This window comes from Corticium candelabrum, chromosome 16, assembly GCF_963422355.1.
Source record: "Corticium candelabrum chromosome 16, ooCorCand1.1, whole genome shotgun sequence".
Classification (NCBI taxonomy): domain Eukaryota; kingdom Metazoa; phylum Porifera; class Homoscleromorpha; order Homosclerophorida; family Plakinidae; genus Corticium; species Corticium candelabrum.
The window spans coordinates 5,246,836-5,271,241 of record NC_085100.1 but is presented as its reverse complement, the minus strand read 5'-3'; the positions used below and the strand labels follow the sequence as shown (position 1 = coordinate 5,271,241).

Below are 24,406 nucleotides of genomic sequence, written 5' to 3'. Positions count from 1 at the left end.
TCTTCATTCATAGCTAGAAGTATGCGTGTTTCCGGGACTTTCATACAAAGCATGCATAGTCTTTCTAATGTAACAACCCCCATGGGGCTTATTTACGACTTGGGGCTTATTTCTCTCAGGCAGTTGCAGATGTGGGGCTTATTAGGGTGCTGGGCTTATTTATGTTGCGGGGCTTATTTGAGCTTATATAGTATATTTGTTGGTTTTGAGTTCCAACTGGCTTCCAAACTGTGGACAATAATCATCTCTTCTCAGGCAAGCTAACTGCATAAAATTACTGTCACTTTCGTCACCGTCACCTCTCAGGGCAAGACCTTGTCTAGCCAGATATCGTATATTTTCTGCAAATCTTATCAGACACTGGCGATTAATACCCTTCTCAGCAGCATGGGACGAAGAAAGCGATTCATTTACATCTTTCGTCGTCCGAGGTAAGGTAACTACAACTTCCATGGTTTGTTTTTGCATTTCTGTTTTGTCGTGACTGCTAAATGAAGCTGTGCCATCTTTCCAATTGCTATAGACACTGGAAATGAAGGCAGAGTCTTTCATGTTGCCATTACCTGGAGACATCTTTCCTTTATCGTAGAACAGTCGTTTATGTATGACAAAAGGTCATGTCCTAAGTAGCATCATAGTCACTAAGTGCAACAACGGCCACCTCTGGAACCAAGCACTCCGAAATGTACATAGACCACTTTGGTATTTCCGTACGATTCCTTGGGAAACGCAAGCTCAGTTGGTTGATTCAGATTTGGTCCAACATCCGTTAGAGCCAACAGCCTAATCTTGTGCTAGTCATGACACTAGCTCAGAATAATTGAAATTGAAAGCATGTGCTAGCAGACTCTCACAATGATTCTGATTCCCGGATGTGTATCAGAACTCTGAAAATAGAGCACTCTCTCCAAGTATTTAGTTACAAAAACAATTTTGGCTGAGACATGTCAAAATTCCATGCATATTGAATGCAGAAAAAATTCTACTTTCACAACCGTGACGGACGTTTCTAGAATGATGCAACACTGGTTGGTCGTGTTGGTGCATTATTATATAGATTGATATTATAAATTGATTATTTAATTACTTATATCTCATACCGAAAGTTGATTGCATTGTACTTCTGGCAAAAGTCATCTTTCTGAAAACCGAACAGGCCAGGCTGGACTGGGCCCTACGGCAATAATGTTGGATGGTCTTTGTGCTTACAAGATTTAGATATTTATCATAAAAGGAACCCAAGAACAACATCCTGAATAATTCTTATTGTTCTGACATTGCTTTTTACACTAACTCTGGGCAAACATGGTTTGAATAGAAGCTCACAGGAGAGATTTCATGCAGCAGTCCAATGAGAAGAGAAAGACTTGAAATCCTTTTATCATGGCATGCTCTTAGAGTCATCTTTTAGTCTTTGAACATACGTGTATTTGTAGGTAGGTGGGTAGGTAGAGTTATTAGCAGCAAGTGTAATGTTACACTAAAATGCTAAATTTAGATGGGTCAGCTTTAATTAATGTACAGTAAATTGCAGATTGTGTAAAGCTGAATCATAGGTAGGGAGGTTAAAATAGGTAGATAGATATAGATACACAGATAGCCAAGCATATACATAGCCACACAGACCGGGAGTGCTTGAGCACACTTTGAGTATGCTCTTTACATTGTACATGTACATAACTTTACAAAGTCTCATGACTCATAGCTGATTCTAGTATAGACGTCCGTGAATGGATGTTCATGTTAGTGGTGGTACTGTTTGTTTTTCTACATACCACAAGTTTAGCAATAAATACAGACATTATGTAGCCCAAATTCATTTCTTTTGTGATACTAGGATTTTGGTAATTTTGTATGCCCTTTGAAAAGATAATGCCTCCCTATACATGCAGTGATAGTAAAATTATAATCCAAGCAACAGAGTTGTTTCTATAAAATTTATAAAGAGTTACATGGCAGTTTAGTTTTGACCTTTGACTTGTGTGTAATGTAACGAATTTATGAAGAGTTATCAGATGTTGCATAATGGTATGTCTTTTGATTGGAAAATATTAGCTATAGTATGGAATCACACTTTGTGTGATTGCTGTTGCACATATTGCGATGGTGATAACATTACAGCAAATACCGTATTTCTTTGATTAAATGCCGCCCTTGTTTAAACGTTACCCTCAAATAAATGCTGCATTTCAATGAATTCCAATATATCTAGCTCAAAGTTTGAATGAAAAATCATACGACTTCTTTGGAGGCATACGTGAGGCAAATGTTTCTTAGACTACTTGGATACTGTTTCACTGCATGACGTTTCAAAGTGTGAAATGCGTACCTGTGTTCTTAGTGTTGTTCTCTTCAAAAGGTGTCAAACCTACAGTGTGTACGTGCTACAGTGTGTACGTGTCCTAAAGCACAGACAGAGGACCTATAACAAATAAACGCCATCTTTGAATAAATGCTGCTCTTGTTTAAACGCCATGGTTGGAATCCTAGCTAAAACATAAACATATGGTGTTTAATTGAAGAAATACGGTAGCTCTATTTGCTTGTATAATTTTTGCTTACGTACATAATATTATTGTATTGTTTCTGGTTAGCGCACTGCTATGGACTTCATATGGAATAATGAAAAGTGATTACACCGTTACTCTTGTCAACGCTATTGGACTACTTCTACAATCGACTTATGTTGTGGTTTATTATGGATACACAATTAACAGGGTGAGTTCATGATAACTACTGACCAATTGGTTGTAACTACAAGTATGAGGCCCACAAGGAGGGAAGAGCCATACTTTCTTCATGTTGCAGGCACGCATCCACCATAAGACCCAAAGGGTTGTGTGTAGTAGGTCACTGTCAAAACAACAGTGCAATTTGGATATCTACGAATTTGAAGTACCATGTTTAGAGGTTCATGACACATACAGTGATGATTTTCAAGTTGTTAAAGTTAAGTGGCTATCAGAAGACTTCACGACCACCACCACCACCATGTACGTGTTCATTAATATCAGCATCATGGACAGCTATTAAAGATGACACAATCGTGAGGTCATTTCTCTATTGTGGATTTCAAATGCAGTGGATGGCTCACAAGATAACGAGCTCCTTGACTATTTTTCTTAGAGCAAAAGTGAACTGAAACATACAGCTGACTTGTTGACTCCAACTCTGATGCAGAGTTTGAAGGTTTAGTGAATCTGAGATGACAGACGATTAGTATATCACGTAAAGGTGTCATATCCTCCAGCACGGCCCCATCTCATACTTCACAGACTAAGCTGATGTGCGATGGGGGTGGGGTGATACAATAGTAGGTGCAGTATCTTATATTTGTATTGTTGAAGTTTCTAAATGTTGGTCTATTGAGATTTATTAATTAATAGCAATAGCAATTTAATTTCAGCTTTAAACCAGAAGAAACGGGACTTTACTCAGAATGTATGGCTGGAATGACTTCTGGTTTGTGACTATGCTGTGGCTGACTATATCTGTCACACTCATAGTTTGGTCCAGTCAATCTTAGTTTGGTATTTACCCATCAGAACATTTTAGCCACAATGTTGCGCCATCTGTTTGTCAGCTTAGTCTTGATCCAATGTGGTGGGTCTTCCAGCAAGATAACAATCTAAAGCATACTAGCAAATCAACTTGTTCTTGGTTTCAGAAAAACACCTCGGTTTAGAGTGGCTAAGCCAGAGCCCTCACTTTAATCCAATTGAAATGCTCTGGAGAGATCTGAAACAAGCAGTTCATTCTCGTGTTTTAAAAAAATTGACAGAATTAAAAACATTTGCTGTTGAAGAATGGGCTATCATTTCTGTGGACAGATGCAGAAAGATTATAGAATCATACAAAAATCGCTTAGTTGATGTAATAGCTGCAAAGGCAGAGTTATCAAATACTAATAAAGAGTTCGCTTAGCTTTACACACAAGATTAAGAACTGAAACTTGATTTTTGTAAATTTGGTCAATAGGCTGAAACTTATTAGAGGCTTTTTGGCATTCACATTAGCAACTTCAGAACTGAGCTGGACCAAATAGATGTTTTTTCAAGATTGTCATTACTTTACTCTACTCAAAATACTTCATAAAGGCCTCGTTTTGATTTTGACTGTGGTCATCTAGATCACTTTTTGCTGTCCCTGGCACGGTTCTGAAGTGGTATTAGAAGTTGCAATGGCAAATCGTTTTGAAGTGTTATATCAACCTAACTATCCATGTCTGGACTTTAATAACAGCCATTTAGTTTATTTTACTATAGGGTTCACTTACTGTTAAGCACCACTGTAGGTACTTGTATTAAAAAACCTTGCATGAGCTATGTTTGTTGGGACTCTTTGGTCTGTGGATAAATACAAGATGTATATAGGAGATGTATTAACTTTACATTTTGGAGAAAGAAATTTTGCAGTAGTCATTAAGTGTGATCATTTCTTGAATAGTTTGTCTGATTTGGTGAGATATGTATTCTTTGCACCTTTGCACTTTTCTTTCTACCTAGAAGTTAATGCTAAGAATTTTTTGCTTGAGCTAGAATATCAATCATGCTTCTGCTTTGTGTTGGCATTTTATATTTCTGCAAAAAGAAAGGGTTGTTTTCAACTGTTGTAAGTTTTTGACGTTGTCGTTGGAATACCTGTGATTTGTGATACTATTTTCGTGAGGAGGAACTCGTACGACAATACAAGTGACATTGTAGATAGTGCTAACTGCCATAATTCTATTCGTAGTTTTGTTAATAGAACTATTTTTGGACAGAGCAGTTTTCTAACTTGGGGCATGTCATCCTGGAGAGATGATAATGTGAATAGCTTACTGCCTTACTAACATTGCTGTGCATTATTGCATTTGTTTCTAACAACAAGAACAAAGCTTGTAAACATGGTACATGTGCATGTGCACTTTATCACTTGTCTTTTAGGACTGCTACGTAGTAGTACAATCTACTGAAAGAGTGCTGACCACAATGTGCCGATTCCAGAATCATTTCACTGCATGTAGTTTTTGCTTAACACACAAAATTTTATAGCCTGCATTGTCAAACTCATGGTGTCTTCAGTTTCATCACAGTATGATTCAAACTACAGAAAGCAGGTCATGTCAAGGCAAATGATACATGGACAAGAATCGAGCTGTTCATACACGCCCTCAAATTGGAAGCTTGTTTATTTCATCTAGAACAAGATTTACTAACAAAGAGAGCTACTAATAGAATCAAGAAGCACTAAAGTGCTAACTCTCAGCTGCTAGCTTAGGTTACGGAACAGCTGTTGCACAAGTACTGTACTGACACCTGCTAACTAACATGAAGAGAGTGAGAAGGGACTAACACGTGGGATTGCATGTTGACATATGGCATGCTACTGGTAATTAACGCTGGCGATAACTATGAGCGTATTTGCTGCATTCCAATTGACCGGCTGGCCGGCTGTCTACTGACACACTACTGTAACCATAGTGTATGCGCACCTTGAGTTAATCAAGGAAGTTACAACTATTAATCAGAATGTCACTTGTGTTTTTCATGGGAGTTTCCCTTTAACTATTATTTTGACAACAGGAAAAAGTTAAACGTCAACTGCTTGCAACTGTTCTGGTAGCCGGTGGCATTCTATCATATGTGAAATATATTGGCATGAGCTCTGAAGAATGGGCGCTGTTTCACTTGGGAGTCATTTGTAATATTGTTACAGTGGTTATGTTTGGTTCTCCACTCGCTTCTATGGTAAGACTGTGTGGCTGTTGTTAACTCAGACATATATTAACATCTTACTGGTTATATGTAGGCAATGGTAGTTCGTACGAAGTCAACAAAGTCAATGTCTTTTCCAATCTCAACTGCTATGGTTCTTGTTGGTGGAATTTGGCTAGTCTATGGAGTACTGGTTGGAGATCTATTCATTGAAGTGAGACTTTATTTATATATGCAATAATTGATTTTAATATTGCATGTGATTGTTTTTTCTATTAGCACTGTTATGCAGTGTCATCATTTTTAGTGTTGGGGTTTATTGTTATGAAGGTGTTATTTGTTGGTTTTGTTATACTGTACCAAACTCATTCCAGAATTAAATGAATAGAGAAGCACTATACAGTGCTAAACCCTCGGCTGGTGTACATGCACACCACTGGCACTAAGACATGTGTACAGTGTAAGGCAGCTGAAGATGAAGAGGCATGAATGATTGACACCATTGAAAATCCCCTCACGTGGTGGTTACGCCTACCGTATTTATTAACTGCAATCATTTAAGTTGTCATAATGTGGTGACCAAGTTGTCAGAGCCAAAGCAAAACATTAATGTGGGAAAACATGCACGTGCAAATGTAGATAAGGCGTCTCTTTCCTTCTGACTTTGGATACCATAACAAAAATGAATAGAGACGCATTAGCGTACTTACAGGTCAGTCGCTTTGTCGACGAACAGACGCTGTCATAGACAATGGATGTTCCCCTTTGCAAATTCCCGTCGAGTGCCAAATTTCTGTTGAACACAACACTAGTGATTTTTGCAACAACACCGTGACCGCTCAGCCACGCACACCGAAAATTCAAGCTGTCAGACTGCAGAACCACTATGCAGAAACACTGGAACAAGCAAAATGTTACAAGTCAGGTACAGCTACACCTTCGCTCTCTAGCTAGATGCCTGTTTGTTGGTGGGTAAACATACATTTGCAAATGTAGACTGTAGTCGTTGTTTCTATGTGCTAAACCCATAAAGCAAAGTACTAGACATCATGTACAGGACGGACCTCTGATGGCTGAATTCTCGTAGCACAGCTGCCAAACAAATAGAGGTGGAGCCTTATGACGACATCACGTTTGTCTATTGGCCGGAATAGCTTCATTTGCATCTGCACTAATCGAGTATAAATACGGTCAGGCGCACGTTGTCCCACTACTATACCCTTAGTTCGGATATCCGGGCCTCGGGTAATGAGCAACAGAAAGCCAGGTTCTGACAAGGCACATTGTGATGTATTAATGTCATACAGGTAGTATTCAAATATGTCAATCTTCTTTTTAGGTTCAGCATAGTAAAAAGATATTTCTGGCAAAAAGTTGAGATAGAAAATGGAGTCTTGTTAATTATGCTTATCTATTTTGTAAGCAGACTAGGAGATTAAGCACACGAGACTTTGTAAAAGTCACGTAACTGTAGGAAGTGTATTCAATAGGCACAGAAGAGTGTGGTTATGTACATACATATTTATCTGTCTCTGCATGCGAGAATAGTACATGCAGCTAATTGTTCAATCAAGGAGCAATGTTTGTATTATATGTTGTGACATAAATGACAATGCTGATGCTTTGTTGAATGGAGCCTACAAGTTTGCATTGTAGATTGAGTTTGTCGTAGGTCTACTAGCTACTACACATCATTGACCTGTCTTGAGCACATCTTTTGAACAAATAGAATTTGCAGATGTTTGGGCCTATAACATCTGATAACATTGACATGACATACTGAACAAACACTATACTGTTTTTGCTGTGTAGCATGCATATATGAATAATTAATAACACATTTAGCTTTGTTTACCAAGCCATGCTCGTAGGCAAAAGTGTGCCTCCTCAACCAAATCTAGGTTCCTACACCGCTGACATTGGTGTATGTACTTATGTACATCCACTTTTCATGTGTATTTTGTTACTGTAATATTACTTGTCTTTGTGTCTAGGTTCCAAATTTTTGTGGCGTAGTCCTTGGCTTAATACAGCTGTCGCTGTTTGCTTTGTACCAAAAGACAAGTGGCAATACTTTGTCAGTATAGATCATATGACTGTAGGTATAGTAAAATGGGTATGTATGTATGTTACCAAATTACTGTGCATTCAATTCAGTACGTATCTCTTTCTTTCTAGAGTGTGTTGTAGAAGTCAATTGCTGTTTCACAGCTAACTGTTGCTGAATCTGAAATATTTGACATCTGCTTGCTTACACGCAGCATCCTGGATTCTCAGTAGTTGATATTGAATCAGATTGTAATACTTACTTTAGGTGTAATCAAATTTATTTCCTAGTTTGATATTAGAAGTGACGACCTGGCATCAGCTACTGCATGTTGATAATAGCAATTTAATATAAGAAACTTTAACGTTTGCAGTTATCAACTGCACTCAATGCATGTATGTACCTGTCGATATGCTATAGACATGTATTACTGACTACATTTACCAGTCAGTATTAATTAACTACATCACTCAATTAATATATTGACGGTATTTGCCATGCAGTGTTGCCTGTGTACATTAAGTTAACTAAGAACATCAACTATTTTCACCTACTACTATTGACTGTGTTCAATAATTAGTATTTAACAATGATTAAATTTGATTGAGAAGACAAACAAATGTGATCCTTCACTATGCCATGCTCCGTCTTCAAATTTGTTTGAAATTGACATTGCGCATTCACATTGTATCATTTTCTAACTAAGTTACATATGTTGGATGGTGGTAAACATCTGTCGACCTATGAGACCAAAGACGTAGTTGTCTGTCACACTTGTATGAGAGGACTTGCTTTCTAGTAGGTATCAGAACTTTCTGATGCAGAAAATTGCCTTAGACGTTTCTCTGGATATAATTTCGTTAGGGAACTGTGAATATGATCTATTGCAAAATTTAGACAATTAATTAAGAAACCATTATTTAGATATTTATAAACCATATTAATTAATAAATATTGACGTCATCTACATATATATAATCAATTAAAAGAGGTAAGTGTTCTATGGACGAAGCCATTTTGAATCTTTGTTCCCTCTGCGCCTGCAAACCGCAACTCCTTTCTGCTCCTCCTCTGGCAAGCGACCTTCTTTACTTTCGAAGAGCGACTGGTGTCCTTCGCGGTGGCCGGTGGCTTTGTGCTTCGCTTTGTGTTGGCGCGTTTGTCGGTAGATTGTGACGTCGCCAAACTTGGTCCCTAGGCGTGGTGCAAATAGCTCAGTTGGCTAGAGAGTCATCTTATGGAGTGTTCACATCCGGGACCCTGAAGGTTTGCAAGTTCAAGCCACAGTAATGGCGAGCTATGGCATAATTTCCTTAAGCAAGAAACTAACACACAAATGCTTCCCTCGACTCAGGAATATAAATAAGTACCAGCAGAAATGCTGGGGAAGAAGGCAGTCTACTTAGGCAGCTGCTGCAGGACCCCCTGGAAGACCAGCCTCAAGCTGAAGGGGCATTACTGGGCAAATATAACCTCTTCTTCTTCTTCTTCTTCTTCTTCTTCTTCGAGGCGCTCGCAAACCGCCGCACTTCTGCGCTCCTTCTTTGGCGCGCGGTCTTTAGCTAATTTCTCAACGTGGAATAGCAACTGCTGCCGTTCGCGGTGCTCGGTGACCTGTATAGCGTATATCTTTGCGCCGCTGGCGTTTTACTTCGCGCACGCCGGTTCGATTGAGGACAGTGAAGGTGTCGTCGTCTTCCAGGGACGACGTGATTTCTTTCCGATCGAACCCGCCTCCACTCGCGCGCAAATGTCTCTAGAACGGCGCAGCGGATCTCCACCAATTTTAAAATTCTCAGAACGGAATACTCATAATAGTCATGAGTACACCGCACTCTCTAAATGGTGCGTTAGATCGCTTGAAAGGTCTGGGAAAACGAGGTGTCAGCTCTGGATATGGCCGCGCATGAAGGTCTGGGTATGCAGTTGTACCTAGTTCCCGTATATTTCTGTGTTGGGAAAGATGGCGAAGGCTGTTCGAAAACTTGTTGATGATACTCGAAAGAGTGGTCATCACGAATTAGATTTGGATGCGAAAGGACTATCTGATCTTCTTGAGTTTCCCGAGCTTTGTATGTTTGTGTTGTTCAAGTTAATTAACTTTGATGATCTATTTCATTGGTATTGTCTTCTGTTAGTCAAATGCACGAAATTGACGCGGTTAACATTATCACACAACAAAATTACAGGTATAATTTCTCAATCCCTTCGAACGTACGGTTCTGCCTGCCTGTCTGTCTCTGTCTTTATGGCTTTGTTGTGTTGCAAGGACTGGTTAGCATATGTACAAGTAGAGTGTATATGAGAAGAGAGTGTCTGTCTCTTTGTCTGTCTGTCTGTCTGTTAATACATATATTTTTCATAAATGAACCATAGCACCAAAGCAATAGCTAATTTACGTGTCCATTACATACATGAAAACTGGTGAAAACTACAATGCACACTAAATATAGTTATACATACCAAAATACACAGACACATTATGACTAGACAGAAGGGACCTGTGGTCCCAGTCTCTAAATGTTTATGACTGTCCACTGAGAGCTGAAGTCTTCATGCAGCTATGTTTAGGGAGGAGAGATGACAACTGCTTCGCAAGAGTCTTGCTATTGCATCTCTGAAGTTGCACGATACATCTCTTCCTTCAATAATCCAAGAATTCTGGGGCATTTGGTTTGTCCTCTTCATTGACTGAACCGGTATATATCTAAAGTCCCGTATATGCAATGTTTGTATAGTAAAAGCAATGCATGCATATACTACATCTTCTTTTCTCAATGAAGCTAAGTAAATACAATTGTGTATTGATTATCAATATGTTTACAAGTTTAATCTTTAAGGCCGTTGGACAGCTCTCCCTGATCTTGTCACGTACTGTCGTTTAGTAGACTGTTGTTCAGACTGCACAGGGTTTGAGAATCCATCAAGTTGGTCCAAAGATGACTGATTTTCTCCCGAGTCAACAGAAGACTGTGATTGCTCGGCGGAAGACTGTGATTGCTCCACTTCATCTTCTTTTTGACTGCTTCATTATTTAACTGTCGTCTAGTTCATCTGAAAGCTCCATGAGGAGTAGCCACTAGATAAGACGTCAGTGCTGCTTGCTTAACAACTGTCCTGCTCTCTTCCTTGTCTGTGATCCAAACTTTATCTCCTGTCTTCAATGTCAGCAATTCTTGTACTCTATGACGTTCATCAAAATTTTTCTTTTCTTTTTTTGTAATGCTGTTAAATCTGGTATCAACGGTTTTCTTTCTTTTGGCGTTATAGGAAGTGTTGTTCATAACTTCCTACACATAAGAAGTTCTGCTGGACTATATCCTTTACTGAGAGGAGTTGATCGGTATATCAATAAAGCCATATTGGAATGGATCTGTTGCTTTCGTAAACAAACTTTTAATCATCTGTACCGCTTTCTCTCTCTGCTTCCCTATTTCCTTGTGGACAATTGGGGCTTTAAGTTACATGTCGAAACCCGTAGCTATTAGCAAATGTGACAAAGTCATTTGAGCTAAGTTGAGGGCCATTATCTGAAATGAATGTGTTTGGTATCCCATGACAGGAAAATTTTGTCTGTATCTCAGTAATAACATCTCTTGAAGTTGTTGACTGCAGATGAGCCACTTCAATATAACGAGAGAAATAATCAATAATGAGCAAATAAGGACTACGTTTAAACTCCAATAGATTTATACCGACTGGACCATTTCCCAAGGAGAGAGCTGTGTTGGTATTCTCTGGTGGCTCGAGTTGGAATTCTCTGGATGGACACGAAAATGATGGAATGCGCTCTTGAAGTCAATTTTGATCATGTATGGGGATGATCGAAATGTCTTAATCATAGCAATGGCTGTTTCCACTGATGGGTATTTCATGGTAAAATCAGTTTTGTCGATTGCATCATTCACACTTTTGCCCAAGGGTGCTGATAGATGACAGATAAGTCGCCAAGAGCCATCTTTTTGGGTACTACACCCAAGCCAGAAGAAACGAAATTAGCCAGTGGATGATGGTTGTGTGGCCTGGAGAGAAAACCTTTGTCACACTCTGCTGCCAATGTCGCCGAAACAACGTGTGGATGCTGAACTGCCGACTGTAGGTTACGTGCTGCGTAATGAAGAATGTCGTCCTTACAACCCATTCTGAACCCTTGCTCTAAGTTCTCTAGTAACAAATCAACCTTCCGTGCATGGGGTGGCATTGCAACAGAAAATGAAACTTTTACATTAAAGCTCGGTTCACAGGACGATGCTGGCACGAGCATCGTGCGAGCGTCCTGGATGCTGACAATGAGCGAGCGTCCTGGACGCTGACAATGAGCAAGTGTCAGCGTTACACTGTGAACATGTCAGCGTCCACGAAGCTCGCAAGACACTAGGCAAGTGTCCACGGTGCTGGAATAGAGAAAAGTTCTAATCGAACATCCTAGTCGGAAGTGACCCAGCGTTCGATGACATCACGTGCTCCATTTCAACCAATCAAAAGTCAGTCATTGTACGTATCCGGGATATTCTATTTGTTGACGTGGCATCGATCATTGATTTGTTGATGGAAATTTTCATTGAGTGTGTGCGTGGTTTTCCCTGCATTTGGCAAGTTCAGTTAAAGGACTACAAGGACATAAGGATGAAAGAAAATGCTTGATTGAGGCTACGGTGCAGCAGCACAACAAAAGCAAAACATCGTTGTCCATGTCTGTTGCGAGTACACTGTACAGTACACACATGGTTACTTTGCAGCACCAGACCACTGTCGCAGTGTGTTCTTTGTGCGATGGACGCTCGTGTGAGCATCCTTGTCAGCGTCCAGGATGCTCGCAGTACGCTGTACCAACTTCGTACTGTGAACTGGGCTTAAGTCTAAAGGTACTGTCCTTAACTACTGTGGTTCTCCTGCCGCATTTACTGCCTGTTTGACTTACAATCAAGGGCAGCATGTTGCCTGCCACAGCGGCTACAGGTGTGGGCAAACTTGCATGCTCCTTTGCCGTGGTTGCACGTTCCATTTTGTAGTCTCTGCACATGACGCCCGAGTTGGCTTTCGTGAGGGCGATGACGTGAACTCCCTTGCTTGTAGGCTCTCCCGATTGACTGGAATTGCCGTCGCCCATTGGCCGAAAAGACTGGTGTCACACTGGGACGCTAGGTGCCCAGAATCCCGACACTTGAAACATACTGTTCTTGCCTGGTTGGTGAAACAGATGGACCATAATGACGCATCTACTTTGTCCCAGGGTTGAGCCGGCTCTTGAGAGGCTGCTTTACGGAATGCTATGTCGTATTGTAGCCATGCTGCTGTAGTAAATTGACTAGCTACTTGAGCAATTAATAACTGGTAACCAAATAACTCGGACACTCAACTTAGGTTACTCACTGATAGCATGTTTACAAACAAAGACCATGCCGTCAACCACAAGGTAAGGTCCATGACCAAGCGGTGTTGATGTTTCTGTGCTACACTCAGACCTGCAGGGCCAACCTCTAATGTGACGTGCGACTGGTCAGTCATTGCACCGGCTGCGCATACAATTGAACTGGGTCATTCAGCCAACAACGCATCGAAGTCAACGAACTCGCTTCTAGGGATCTTCTAAACCCATTTTTCTGAAACAGGATAGACGCTATGCAATGAGTGAGACTAATCTATAAGCATACCTGTCTGTGTGTGATCCGGAGCTGGCCGCTTGATATCCTCCTCATCTTCCGAGAGCTCTGGCGTACTTGCTTCTCCTCGTGCAAGCCTTGTACATTGGACTTTAAAAGACCTTTTGCTGGTTTCTCGAGATTTGCTCTGCCGGAACTCGTTGCACCTGTGTGGCCATCTGCATCTACCTGCGACTTTTTTGCATGCACTATTTTTGTCACCAATTTGGAGATAAACTGCTGCTGCTCCGTGGAGAACATAAGTGTCGTTGCCGTCTGAATTATCTCCTGCATGCGCTTGCTCTTCCTTCCAATCCTGGTATTCGGCTCATGGGAACCACCGGATGCTACTGGCAACTCGGTCTCAGACGCTGATTTTGTACCCTCATTCACGTCTCTTCGTGTCCCGTTTCAATGGTTTCATAACCTCACGGCCTTTTCATCCTTTGTGCCAGTTGAATGCTAAGGCTGTTCAATTCTAGCTCCAGCGTTTCACCCAACAGAGCCAAGTACTCTTGAAGCGACCAATCTGAGCGAGAAGTAGCTCTGCTCTTTTTTTGCGGCATAACAGAAACAGACACTACGACACTGTACAGAGTCTGCTGCTGTTTAACCCACCAAAACACGTCACTATGTACGTCACAAGCACCCGCACACTCTTCTTCCTTAATGCCCGTAGTCGAACATGTATTTTATCTCTCTAGATAGTTCATATTTTTCAAAATTAAAGCTAAATCCACTAGCAAGCAAGGGCTGAGTATTGCTCCAAGTAAACTATGAATACTACACTATGTGAATAAAAAGGAACATAGATGTTCCTGTCTTGTAAAACTACAGTTATGTCATAGACAGCGCTACTTGACTATAAAATTAGATGTCTTTTTCATTAACTTTCTTACATTGCATTGTTTGTCTGTCTGTTTGTTTGTTTGTTTGTTTGAACTTCATCTAATTGTGTCTCTGTTGTGTTCAAACATTTTGGAAGATGTGGCCTCCAAGCTGATACTAGTACTTTCTACAATGTCTTTCAAATCAGTGCAGTCTTATCGATGAAAAAATCTTTAGCAATATTTGCCAATTTGGGAGGTTCTGAAGGAGAAGGTTCTCAATAGTTTCTCAGAGTACAACAGTAAAGTAATTGTCAAGAAGCTATCGAGATTGTCAGAACCTAGGAATGACATGCACCTTTTGTTTGACTATGATATGCAAATCTAATTCCACTAGTTTTCCAATTTTTGAAGCAGAATTGGACTAATTAGGTTTTGTGCAAGTAGAGGATTTATGGCAATAAAACAATCTCTCTCTCTCTCTCTCTCCTGTCTATCTGTCTGGTCATATATATTTGATAAATCATAAATGAGAGTACATGATGGCTGCTTACAAACCTGTACAATTGTTCAGTAATGTTCAAACTACTTTCATCTGTCTTTCTGTCGATCTGTCGTTGTCTGTTCTGTATTTGTATGTCTTTAATTAATTAATATGATTAGCTTTGATAAATGAAGAGCTAACAGAATTTGTTTTAGCTATTCCACCAAACATCATAGATCTTACGAACGTGGAAAGTATCAATTTGTTTGATAATCATGTTGAGGTAACAAGTTATTGATGCGACAGTAGTTGTAGTGGTTATAATTAAATGACAACTATGTTATATATGTAGTCTCTGCCTTCCGCTATTAGTGGCCTTTTAAAACTAAAGCACTTAAATCTGGGGTGAGTAAATCACGAGTTTTGAAATTATTGTATTACTATATCATGTATATTTCAGTGTTCCAAACTTTGGTGAAAACATACACTTAACCTTTCAGTGTTACCCTTGCATTTGGTACAAGTTATCCATATGGCTTCAACTGCACGTAAAAGGGGGGATGGGGGGGACTGACCACAAAGTAAGATAGCACTGTCGTGCATCATTGTGTTTCTGAATTGTGGTCATCAATAGATTCATGAGCTGAGGTGTCAGCAGTTATTAGTAAAGTCAGATGGACACAGAACTGGTAGTATACGCTGTATGCAGTAACATACGCTGTTTTGTTGAACACTAAAATCAATTTTGGGATTAATCTAAATTAGGTAAAAATTGCTTGGACTAAAAACACTGAAAGGAACTTGACATTGAAATATACATGAGGTACTGTACCTATTTGGCATAGTAATTGCTCTTCTCATTAGGATGAACAAGTTGTCTGACTTACCAAGGGGTTTTGGCTCATTTCCAATGCTGGAAGTATTGGATCTCACTTATAACAATCTGACAGAGGCATCTTTGCCTAGCAATTTCTTCTTGCTGAGTGAGTATTGGTTTAGGATGGTCAGGTGACAGAGGCTTTGAAGTGATGTATTGTAGGTCAACTTCGTGCATTGTATATGGGAGACAATGAGTTTACCAGACTGCCGAAGGAGATAGGAAACCTCTCCAACTTGCAAATTGTAGTGAATTAGTACTGCTCTTAAATTTTATCTATTCATTAGACTAGTTATACACATACTTGTATGTGTTAGCTGTTTTGGTGACAGGTGTTGACAGTGGACGTGTGTGTGTGTGTGTGTGTGTGTGTGTGTGTGTGTGTGTGTGTGTGTGCATGCGTGCGTGTAGTGTGGTGCTGTAGCTCAATTGGTTAGAGTGCACTTGGAGAATGAAAACATCCGGGACCTTGCAGGGTTGCAGGTTCAAGTCACAGTGATGCGAGCTATGACATAATTTTCTTAAGCAAGAAACTTACACACAATTGCTTCTCTCAACTCAAGAGTATAATGAGTACCTGGTCATTGACTGGGGTGGACATGACCGCTGGCTTGGCAGTAACATCATGCAAGTAACATAATGCAGCAGACGGGTACTTGTGGGCCTTGGTGTCTAGTCCCAGAGCTGCGTCATTGTCAGTGCACCTGGTACCTGTACCTGGATGACTCCGGCCAAGCTACAGGCAGACTGTAGTGCTGGCCAAGCCTCCACGTAGCACAGGCCCTGTCTCAAGAGGCAGGGGGAGCTATGTCTTCAACTGACCCTAAGATCAACGTCGAATGACGTGGAGAGCTTGACATTTGTTCATTTGTTTTTGTCCATTTGCATGTGTTTGTGTGCATATGTTGATGTGCTGCTGCATGTGCATGTTAGGTGAGAGGTATGATCGGTGTCTCAAATGTTTTCTTAGCTTGTGCTGAGAGACAATGAATTAGAAGAACTCCCTGCAGAGATTGGCAAACTGACTAAACTCAAAGAACTCCATCTTCAGTGTAATCAACTCACTTTCTTCCCTACTGAGCTGGGTGATTTTGTTGTAATTAGTTGTTGTATGCTTTCGTAATGTTGCTGGTCTTTTTTCAGCTGGACTGGCTCTTTATGATACATCCAAGTCTGTGTTGAAGGCAGAGGGAAATCCTCTTTTACCAGAATTGCAGCAGAAACTGAAGATTGGTCCAAAGCACATGCTTGAATTTCTGCGATCATCTGGATATTCGCTGTGAGTTGAGTTGGCACTTCTTGTGTTATCGGGTCTTGTTGGCAATAGGCACATATAGGCAACTGTAATCTAAAACAAATTAGAATTCCTAATATGACTATATTGTGGTAATGTTCTGTTTAATTAAAATTTCAGACTTTTCAGTAATAGGTTATTGGAAGAATTAGGTAAGAACACGATGATGAGGATGGGTCGTACCTTCTAATCCTCGATTGCAATGAGCATAAGCTTCCAGGACCAGGAACACTTGCTTAAGACTGTTTCTTTCAAACGGGCAGTTGTAATATCACATTATCCAGATCTTGTTACTTGTGTTTATAGTTAATTAACTTAAATCATAGGTACATGATACTGAGACTCAAGATTCATTGTCAAAGATAATGTCAGCATTGAAGGCCTGTGCTGTGAAATAGTGTTATGTCTGCCAGGATGTCATAGCATACATACCTTATCATGCATGCTGGAATGAAAGTGCTGGCTTTGCTTATGCTGTACTTATCAAAACAGTAAAGAAGCAAAATGTGTATTACTGTGATATTCATGTTCATGAAGCAGAACTGTGGAAGGTTTGACTTTAGTTTGTGTTGGAATGTTAAACTCAAAATTTGGTGTTTACTTTTCAAAAGTGGATGTTATTACGATGCCAGAATGTTCTGTTTGCATAACACCTTTCGTAATGCCCCACATAGATGAAAAAAGCCTTCACAGGTTTGAAACATTTTCAGATTAAAATTACATCAATAATTCTGTAATATATATATATATATATATATATATATATAATTATTGCTGACAGAATAGTACTTGTTGTTAACTATTTCAAGATTGGTTTTGTTAGGTTGGTGAATCATTTTAAGGCAGCCCCAGACAGACCAGTTGTCGAGAAGGACAAAACACTGAAGAAGAGCCGGATGAAAAAGAAGTGAGATAGAATTCTCGTAGCATCGATTGTAGCATACACTGGTGAAATATAATTAATAGTGTTAGCTGTTTCTTTAATGTTATAGTCAGTATTTTTGTTCTAAACAGATCTTGTACTGTATAGTTTATTTATTTTGATTTTGATTTGTTGCAGCTCACCTGATTGATGTGTCACTGAAGTTACTAACTCTTATGAAGACTAATTGAGATTTGATGGCTGATTGTTGCTAAACTGCTAACACTTTCGTTTTACTGTTTTGTAGAATAGTAGTTCTAATGTACCAGAGAGTTAAATGATACGGGTGACAGCTAATTGATTAACTCAGACTCATCTGCTCCAGTTTATGATTTGGAGTAATTGCTATCAAATTGAAGTTTTCCAAATCTGACCCGGTGTTACAGCGAGAAGACTGCTTGCCCAGTTGAGACAATCTTTCTTCAGCAATTTTTTCATAGTTCGTTTGACACTGGGGTATTCTTCAAGAACAGCTTCGAAATGTTCACGGGATAGAGGGTAGATATCACAGACAGAGACAGCACAGACAGTGGCAACAGGAGGGGAGTTGTTTAGTAAGCAGATTTGGTAAGCAGATACACAGTCAACAGACAATTTGTGGAATTATGCCGACAGACTAACAAAATACATTAATTAATTAAGTTTATTCCATCACCACGTATCCACGTTTCGTTAATTAAGAGCGTGTTCACACCAACATCTGGACTAACTGATTAGGCTAACTATGATTAGGCCAACATCAGCGCAAGCGCGTTCAGACCGCTAACTATGATTAGTAGTAAGTCACTGGGGCACGTGAGTGTAATTAACCTTTCCGTTTCCGTCATGTCCGGCAAGAATTTGTTATAGGTTTTGAAGAGGGAAACATTTTGTTTGCTTTCTCTGGCAGCTCCTTCGGGAGTTGTCACATGTACAGCCACGTACGTAGACACATCTGCCTGCGCTTCCGTATACGTCGCCATGCTGTTGCTGCGTTTGTACGTTTAAACATACAATACCACATCAGACATGCCCTTCTTGTAAACTACTTCACGTGCCAAAGTCACGTGCAACCACTAACGCGACTGTGGTTGTACTAGTACTCTTCACGGCTTTAGAATGGCGTTACACTTATTATCATTAGGATCAGTGTGAACGAGTAGCGTTAGTGCAAACTAATCATGAATAGGCCCCGTGTGAAGACACGTCAAGGCTTACAACTATTCTAATCTTGTGGCTATACATAGAGTAACACGTAAAACAACATTTCGCATCACAGACACTTCGAATAGGATCATGCTCGTGGCGAACAGATCAGTCAGACTAGCGCCAACCTGCTGTAAGGCGTGTTCTCGGTTTGTGAAAGCATGCAGTACCTATTCTTTTTTTCACAGGTAATCTTTATATCTAAAGGCCATTTCACTATCCGCAACCTGTGGACGTGCTCAGTAGAAGATGGCACTGCTACTGGGAAGAGAGCCCAGATTCCGAGACAGACAAACATACAGACACACACACATACATACATACATACCTACATACATACATGCATTATTTGTACCTACGTACATACAAGAGCCCCTAAGGCTCAGGTTCGATACTGCAATGACTATGCTACGATGCTACAATGCTACAATGCTACAATGCTATCAGCAGTCACTGTCTATATGTCATTTCTTCTTCTTCTTGGACAGAACTGACACTCTGGAGAGAGAGAGGCAAGTGTATGTTAGTTCCTTGCCCAAGGTAACTTATGTATGTGGCCCTCCCGCACTCAAACTCTGACCCGATGGTCCTGGATGTTGCCAATCTCCAACTGCACACTCTAACCAATTGAGCCACATACATACATACATACATACATACATACATACATACATACATACATACATACATACATGATGGTGATGGTTGTCCACTGATTTCAGTGATGACACCAGTCAATGTCTGTTTGCTCTCCTGTGTGATGCAAGGCCCGCACTTTAACGGAAAATTGTCCCACATGAAAGACAAGTACATATATTCTTCACATTAGAAACCAGCACATAACGCAGATGTGCTGTTTTTCTATTCTGACCTTTAAGTGCTATTGTTTTAACTCTTTTCTCTTCAAATGTTCTAGTGAGGAAAGACATACATTCCTCCAAGTTGCTCTATCTGATGTTATCTTTTCCAAGTTGTTGGGATCAATTGAACACTTTTTCAAGTTGGTCTCTAGTGAGTCTTCAAACCGTTTTGGCTTTGACTGAGGACGTTTCCCTAAGCAAACTGACCAAAAATAACTGCTTGGGAATTCTGTCATCAGACATCCAAATTAGACGTCCAGTCCATCTGAACTGAGATTTGATAAGAAAGTACTCAATTCTAGGCATATTGGTCTTTTCCAACACTTCAACATTCGACATCATGTCTTGCCAGCGAACACCACAGATGCTGTGAAGCAAAGAAGATGAAAAGCTTCAAGTTTCTTAATGTGACGCCTGCATGTGGTCCAAGTTTTGAAACCATACAGCAAAATAGATAGTACAACAGCTTTGTATACTGCAATCTTGGTATCGATCCAAATGTCATGTCTCTTGCATAATTGTTGAAAGAGCTTTCCAAAGCCGGAGTCTGCTTTGAAAATACGCTGTGATACTTCTGCGTCTATTGTAGCATCATTGGACATTCGCTTCCTAGATATGTAAAGTTGTCGATATAAGACATTTTGCTCTCGTTGATAATAACAAATGGAGGTTTGAAAGTAGAACAGGGGCGCGTGGTTGAAGTATCATTTCAGTCCTTTTAGACTGATTGCCAGGCCAAAGCAATTGGTAGAGTTAGCCAGACAATTGACAATACACTGGATGTCAACAATACTGTGAGCAACTAGTGCACAATCATCAGGAAATAGGAAGTCCCTAACCAGAGACTCTAAAATTTAAGATTGAAGATTCCACCATCCATTCTGAACTGAATGTGAACTCTCTGTCCTCATAAAAAAAGGCATCCATCAACATGACAGAAAGCAATATGCTAAAAAGTGTGGGCACCAGGACACATCCTTGCTTAGTTCCATTCACTGGAAAGCAATCAGATTCTGAACCACCTTCAATGACACGGCCACCATGCCTTCATAAATGCTTTGACTAGATTCACTATTTTGAAACTGCAGTCAGTCCACTACAACTTTGTGCTGGCCAGACATCCGGTGCGAGGCAGCAACACATATGCTATGAATACCATCTTTGATGACAAGAATACAGAAGCCATCTTACTCGTGGACGCCACCAACGCCTTTAACAACCTAAACAGACAAGTGGCAATAGCAAGCATTTCTATCAGCTGTCTCGCAATTTGGCCTGTACTAGTGAACACTTACCGACAACCATCCAATCTGTTTGTTAGTGCCGAAACAATCCTAAGCAAGGAAGGCACAACTCAATGTGATCCACTAGCAACGCTGATATATGCTCTCACAACAATTCTCTTGATGATGATGCTGGTGGTGGTACACTGTCCTCCTTGTCGTCACGGTGGAGAAAACTGACTGACCACATCCCGCATTTCGGATACTTGTCAAATCCGAAAAAGTCTTGGCTAAACGGCAAAAGACAACACCTTAGTGCTGCAAACGGTCTGGCGAACGGTCCGTTGACGATGACATTCAGTGCTTTCCTGGTGGTCATTGATATCCACTAGGCGTGCTGTACCTATGTTCACGGTCACCGAAATGCCTGCAATCTATATCGAATTGGCTAGTCATTGATCGCCGTGTGGACTACACAGAAACATGTACCCTGCTGGGCTCTCCTGCCGGGTTGGTGGGCGCCCAGATGGGGGTAAAGACCCCACTTGCCCATCATGGAGGGGCATAATGACACATAATAATAATAACAATAATATCCACTAGGCGTGCTGTATCGAGTTCGCGGTCACCGTAATGCCTGCAATCTATATCGAATTGGCTAGTCATTGATTGCAGTGTGGACTGGACAGAAACATGTCCCCTGCTGGACTCACCTGCCAGGTTGGTGGGCACCCAGATAGGGGTAAAGACCCACTTGCCCATCATGGAGGGGCATAGCGACACATAATAATAATAATAATAAAAGTCAACCAGTTCTCAAACACCGACATGGAGACGAAGGCTGGATATGGAGAGTCTCACACTTCGACGTGCAATCCCAATGTTGCTGGAGGTTAGAAAGAGTTCATTGGGCATTCGTATGTTACATGAATTCCGACTTCTCCGGCATCGGTTGGGAATTTCCCGTTCGAAGAGTTGTGAGGTCACCATCAATCAGTTGAAAACGGAACTAAGCCCAAAGTCGAGCGGACCAAAAGGCTGGAGAAGAATCGTAAGAGACTTCGCCAGAACGGTTTGTTTCAACAAGATGCTGGACGTTTTTACAGAGAGTTGGGTAAGCAGACTATCCAGATCACTTCCCCGCCATCCGAGTCTGAGATCGAGCAGTATTGGGGTGAAATCCTAGAAACTGAGGTACATCACAATGAGTCTGCCTTCTGGCTGAGACGTCAAACCTATGGCGAGACGCACCGGAGAGATTAGCAGCAGTGGTTACCTATCTCAAACAATGAGGTCACATCGTGTCTCAAAATGAGGGGAACTGGAAGTCTCCTGGTCCAGACAAGGTTTATGGTTTCTGGGTCAAGCGTATCACGTGTCTTCACACTGATCTGACTCGTAACTACAACCTGCTGGTTCAGAATCCAGACTCTGCACCCGACTGGTTGTCTCAAGGAACAACCACTCTGATTCCTAAGAAATGACAAGACTGACCAGGCCAAAAATTACCGGCCTATCACGTGTCTTTCTGTCTTCTATAAGACCCTCACCTCAGTCATCAGGCAGAGGATTGCAGGGCATTTGGTTTACAGAAACCTCATGGCTCCGGATCAGAAGGGTTGTCGACAGGGATCTTTTGGTGCAAAGGATCAGCTGTTGATCAACAAGCTGCTTACCGAAGACTGTAAGACCAAGCACAAGAGCTTGAGCATGGCTTGGGTGGACTACCAAAAAGCCTATGACAACGTGCCACACGGTTGGTTGCTCCAATGCCTTTAGATGAATAAAATCAGTCCAGTCTTGTGCGGGTTCCTGTCACGTGTGATGAAGTGTTGGAGAACATCGATGGTACTTTCTTGCGGGAACAGTATGATCAAGACAAGGCTTATGCAGATCAGGAGGGGTATTTTTACAAGGTGTCTCATTTTCTCCACTTCTCTTCTGTAGGGCTCTCAATCCTCTGAGTAAGAAGTTGAACAGAACCGATTACGGCTACCGGATCACCACTGGGCATGGTGAGACTGCCAAACGTCAGTTCATCAGTCATCTACTTCACATAGGTGATCTAAAGCTGCATGGCAGACACTCTGATCAGTTGGATGGCTTGTTGCCCACAGTTCGTACCTTCTCTGATGACATCCAGATGAAGTTTGGTCTGAACAAATGTGCTGTTGCACACTTTGTCAATGGCAGACTATCTGGACACAACTCTGGAATGACGGTAGGATAAACGAACACCATCAACTGTCTGGAACCGGGTCAAGTCTACAAGTACTTGGGTGGAGATGAGAGTAACGGTACTCAACCCAGCATGATGCGGGAGAGACTCCGTCGTGAGTACTTCCGAAGAGTGAAGGTGGTTCTCCGGACTGAGTTGTATGGTCGAAACAAGATTCTAGCCATCAAAGGGTTTGCACTACCAGTTTTCACTTACAGCTTTGGCATCATTCGTTGGGGTACACGGACCTGCAGCAGATTGATCGACGGACCAGAAAGCTCCTCTCTATGCGCGGTGTCCACCATCCTTCTGCAGACGTTGACCGACTGTACGCTCCTTGCAGCGATGGGGGTAGGGGGTTACAACAGACTGAGTCGGCATATCAATCTTGTATTGTGAGGCTGAACTGTTACCTTGCTGACAGTTCTGATCCTTTCATACAGATGATACGGGAGTGTGACCGCGGAAAATCTTCAAACTTGATCAAGCACATGGCTTGCCGCTTTACTGCACAGCTGCCTAGGAGTCTTGCTTGGGACGACAAGTCGCAGAGCTTACACAGGAATGCATCCATCTCGGTTGAAGGTGGCTTTGAGCAAGCGCCTGAAACAGATGCGAGACACTACCGTACGTGTTGCAGTTCTCTTCGTGTGCAGTCCTGGAGCGGGAAGCTTATGCATGGGCAGTATCGCCGTCTCACTGAGCAACCGCCTGTGGACACAAAAGATACCTACGAATGGCTAAAGGCAGCGAATCTTTCTGCAGCGACTGAGGGAATGGTTGTTGCTGCTCAAGACCAAGCTCTTCGGACTCAGTGCTATGAGCGCAAGATTCTACCTCGTGATGTCAGTCCTACTTGCCGCATGTGCAGTGTAGCCCTGGAAACAGTCGACCACATTGTGGCAGGCTGTAGTGCTTTGGCACCGATGGACAACACTGACTGACACAATCAGGTGGCCTCCATCATTCACTGGGATATTTGTCGCCATTTTGGGGTTCCAGTGGAGAGCAGATGGTACCGGCATTATCCTGATAGGCTTGTGCAGACGGATGACATCGCTATGATGTGGGATACCACCATCCCCACTGTCAGGAAGATCAAAGCCAATCGTCCAGACATCTGTCTCAGAA

At 41.3% G+C, this 24,406-nt stretch overlaps 2 protein-coding genes and 1 long non-coding RNA gene across 3 annotated transcripts; 2 read left to right on the top strand and 1 right to left on the bottom strand.

Moving 5' to 3' along the window:
- Positions 1–387: 387 nt before the first annotated feature.
- Positions 388–8,141, top strand: LOC134191786 (sugar transporter SWEET1-like). Its single transcript, XM_062660408.1, has 7 exons — positions 388–431; positions 498–614; positions 2,523–2,718; positions 5,565–5,729; positions 5,791–5,910; positions 7,691–7,812; positions 7,875–8,141. The coding sequence occupies exons 1-6, from the start codon at positions 388–390 to the stop codon at positions 7,781–7,783; spliced, it is 735 nt and encodes a 244-aa protein (XP_062516392.1). The 3' UTR covers positions 7,784–7,812; positions 7,875–8,141.
- Positions 8,142–9,685: 1,544 nt separating this feature from the next.
- On the top strand, positions 9,686–18,162 carry LOC134192272 (ras suppressor protein 1-like). Its single transcript, XM_062660994.1, has 10 exons — positions 9,686–9,815; positions 9,882–9,932; positions 14,912–14,979; positions 15,049–15,101; positions 15,561–15,679; positions 15,736–15,818; positions 16,544–16,658; positions 16,717–16,852; positions 17,691–17,774; positions 17,928–18,162. Exons 1-10 carry the CDS (start codon positions 9,707–9,709, stop codon positions 17,938–17,940), a joined length of 831 nt encoding a protein of 276 aa, XP_062516978.1. The 5' UTR covers positions 9,686–9,706; the 3' UTR covers positions 17,941–18,162.
- Positions 18,163–19,245: 1,083 nt separating this feature from the next.
- Positions 19,246–21,346, bottom strand: LOC134192304 (uncharacterized). Its single transcript, XR_009971925.1, has 4 exons — positions 21,228–21,346; positions 21,130–21,168; positions 19,667–21,054; positions 19,246–19,472 (listed from the first exon to the last, which is right to left on the bottom strand). It is a non-coding gene; the product is annotated as an uncharacterized LOC134192304 (long non-coding RNA).
- Between the last annotated feature and the right edge of the window lie 3,060 nt (positions 21,347–24,406).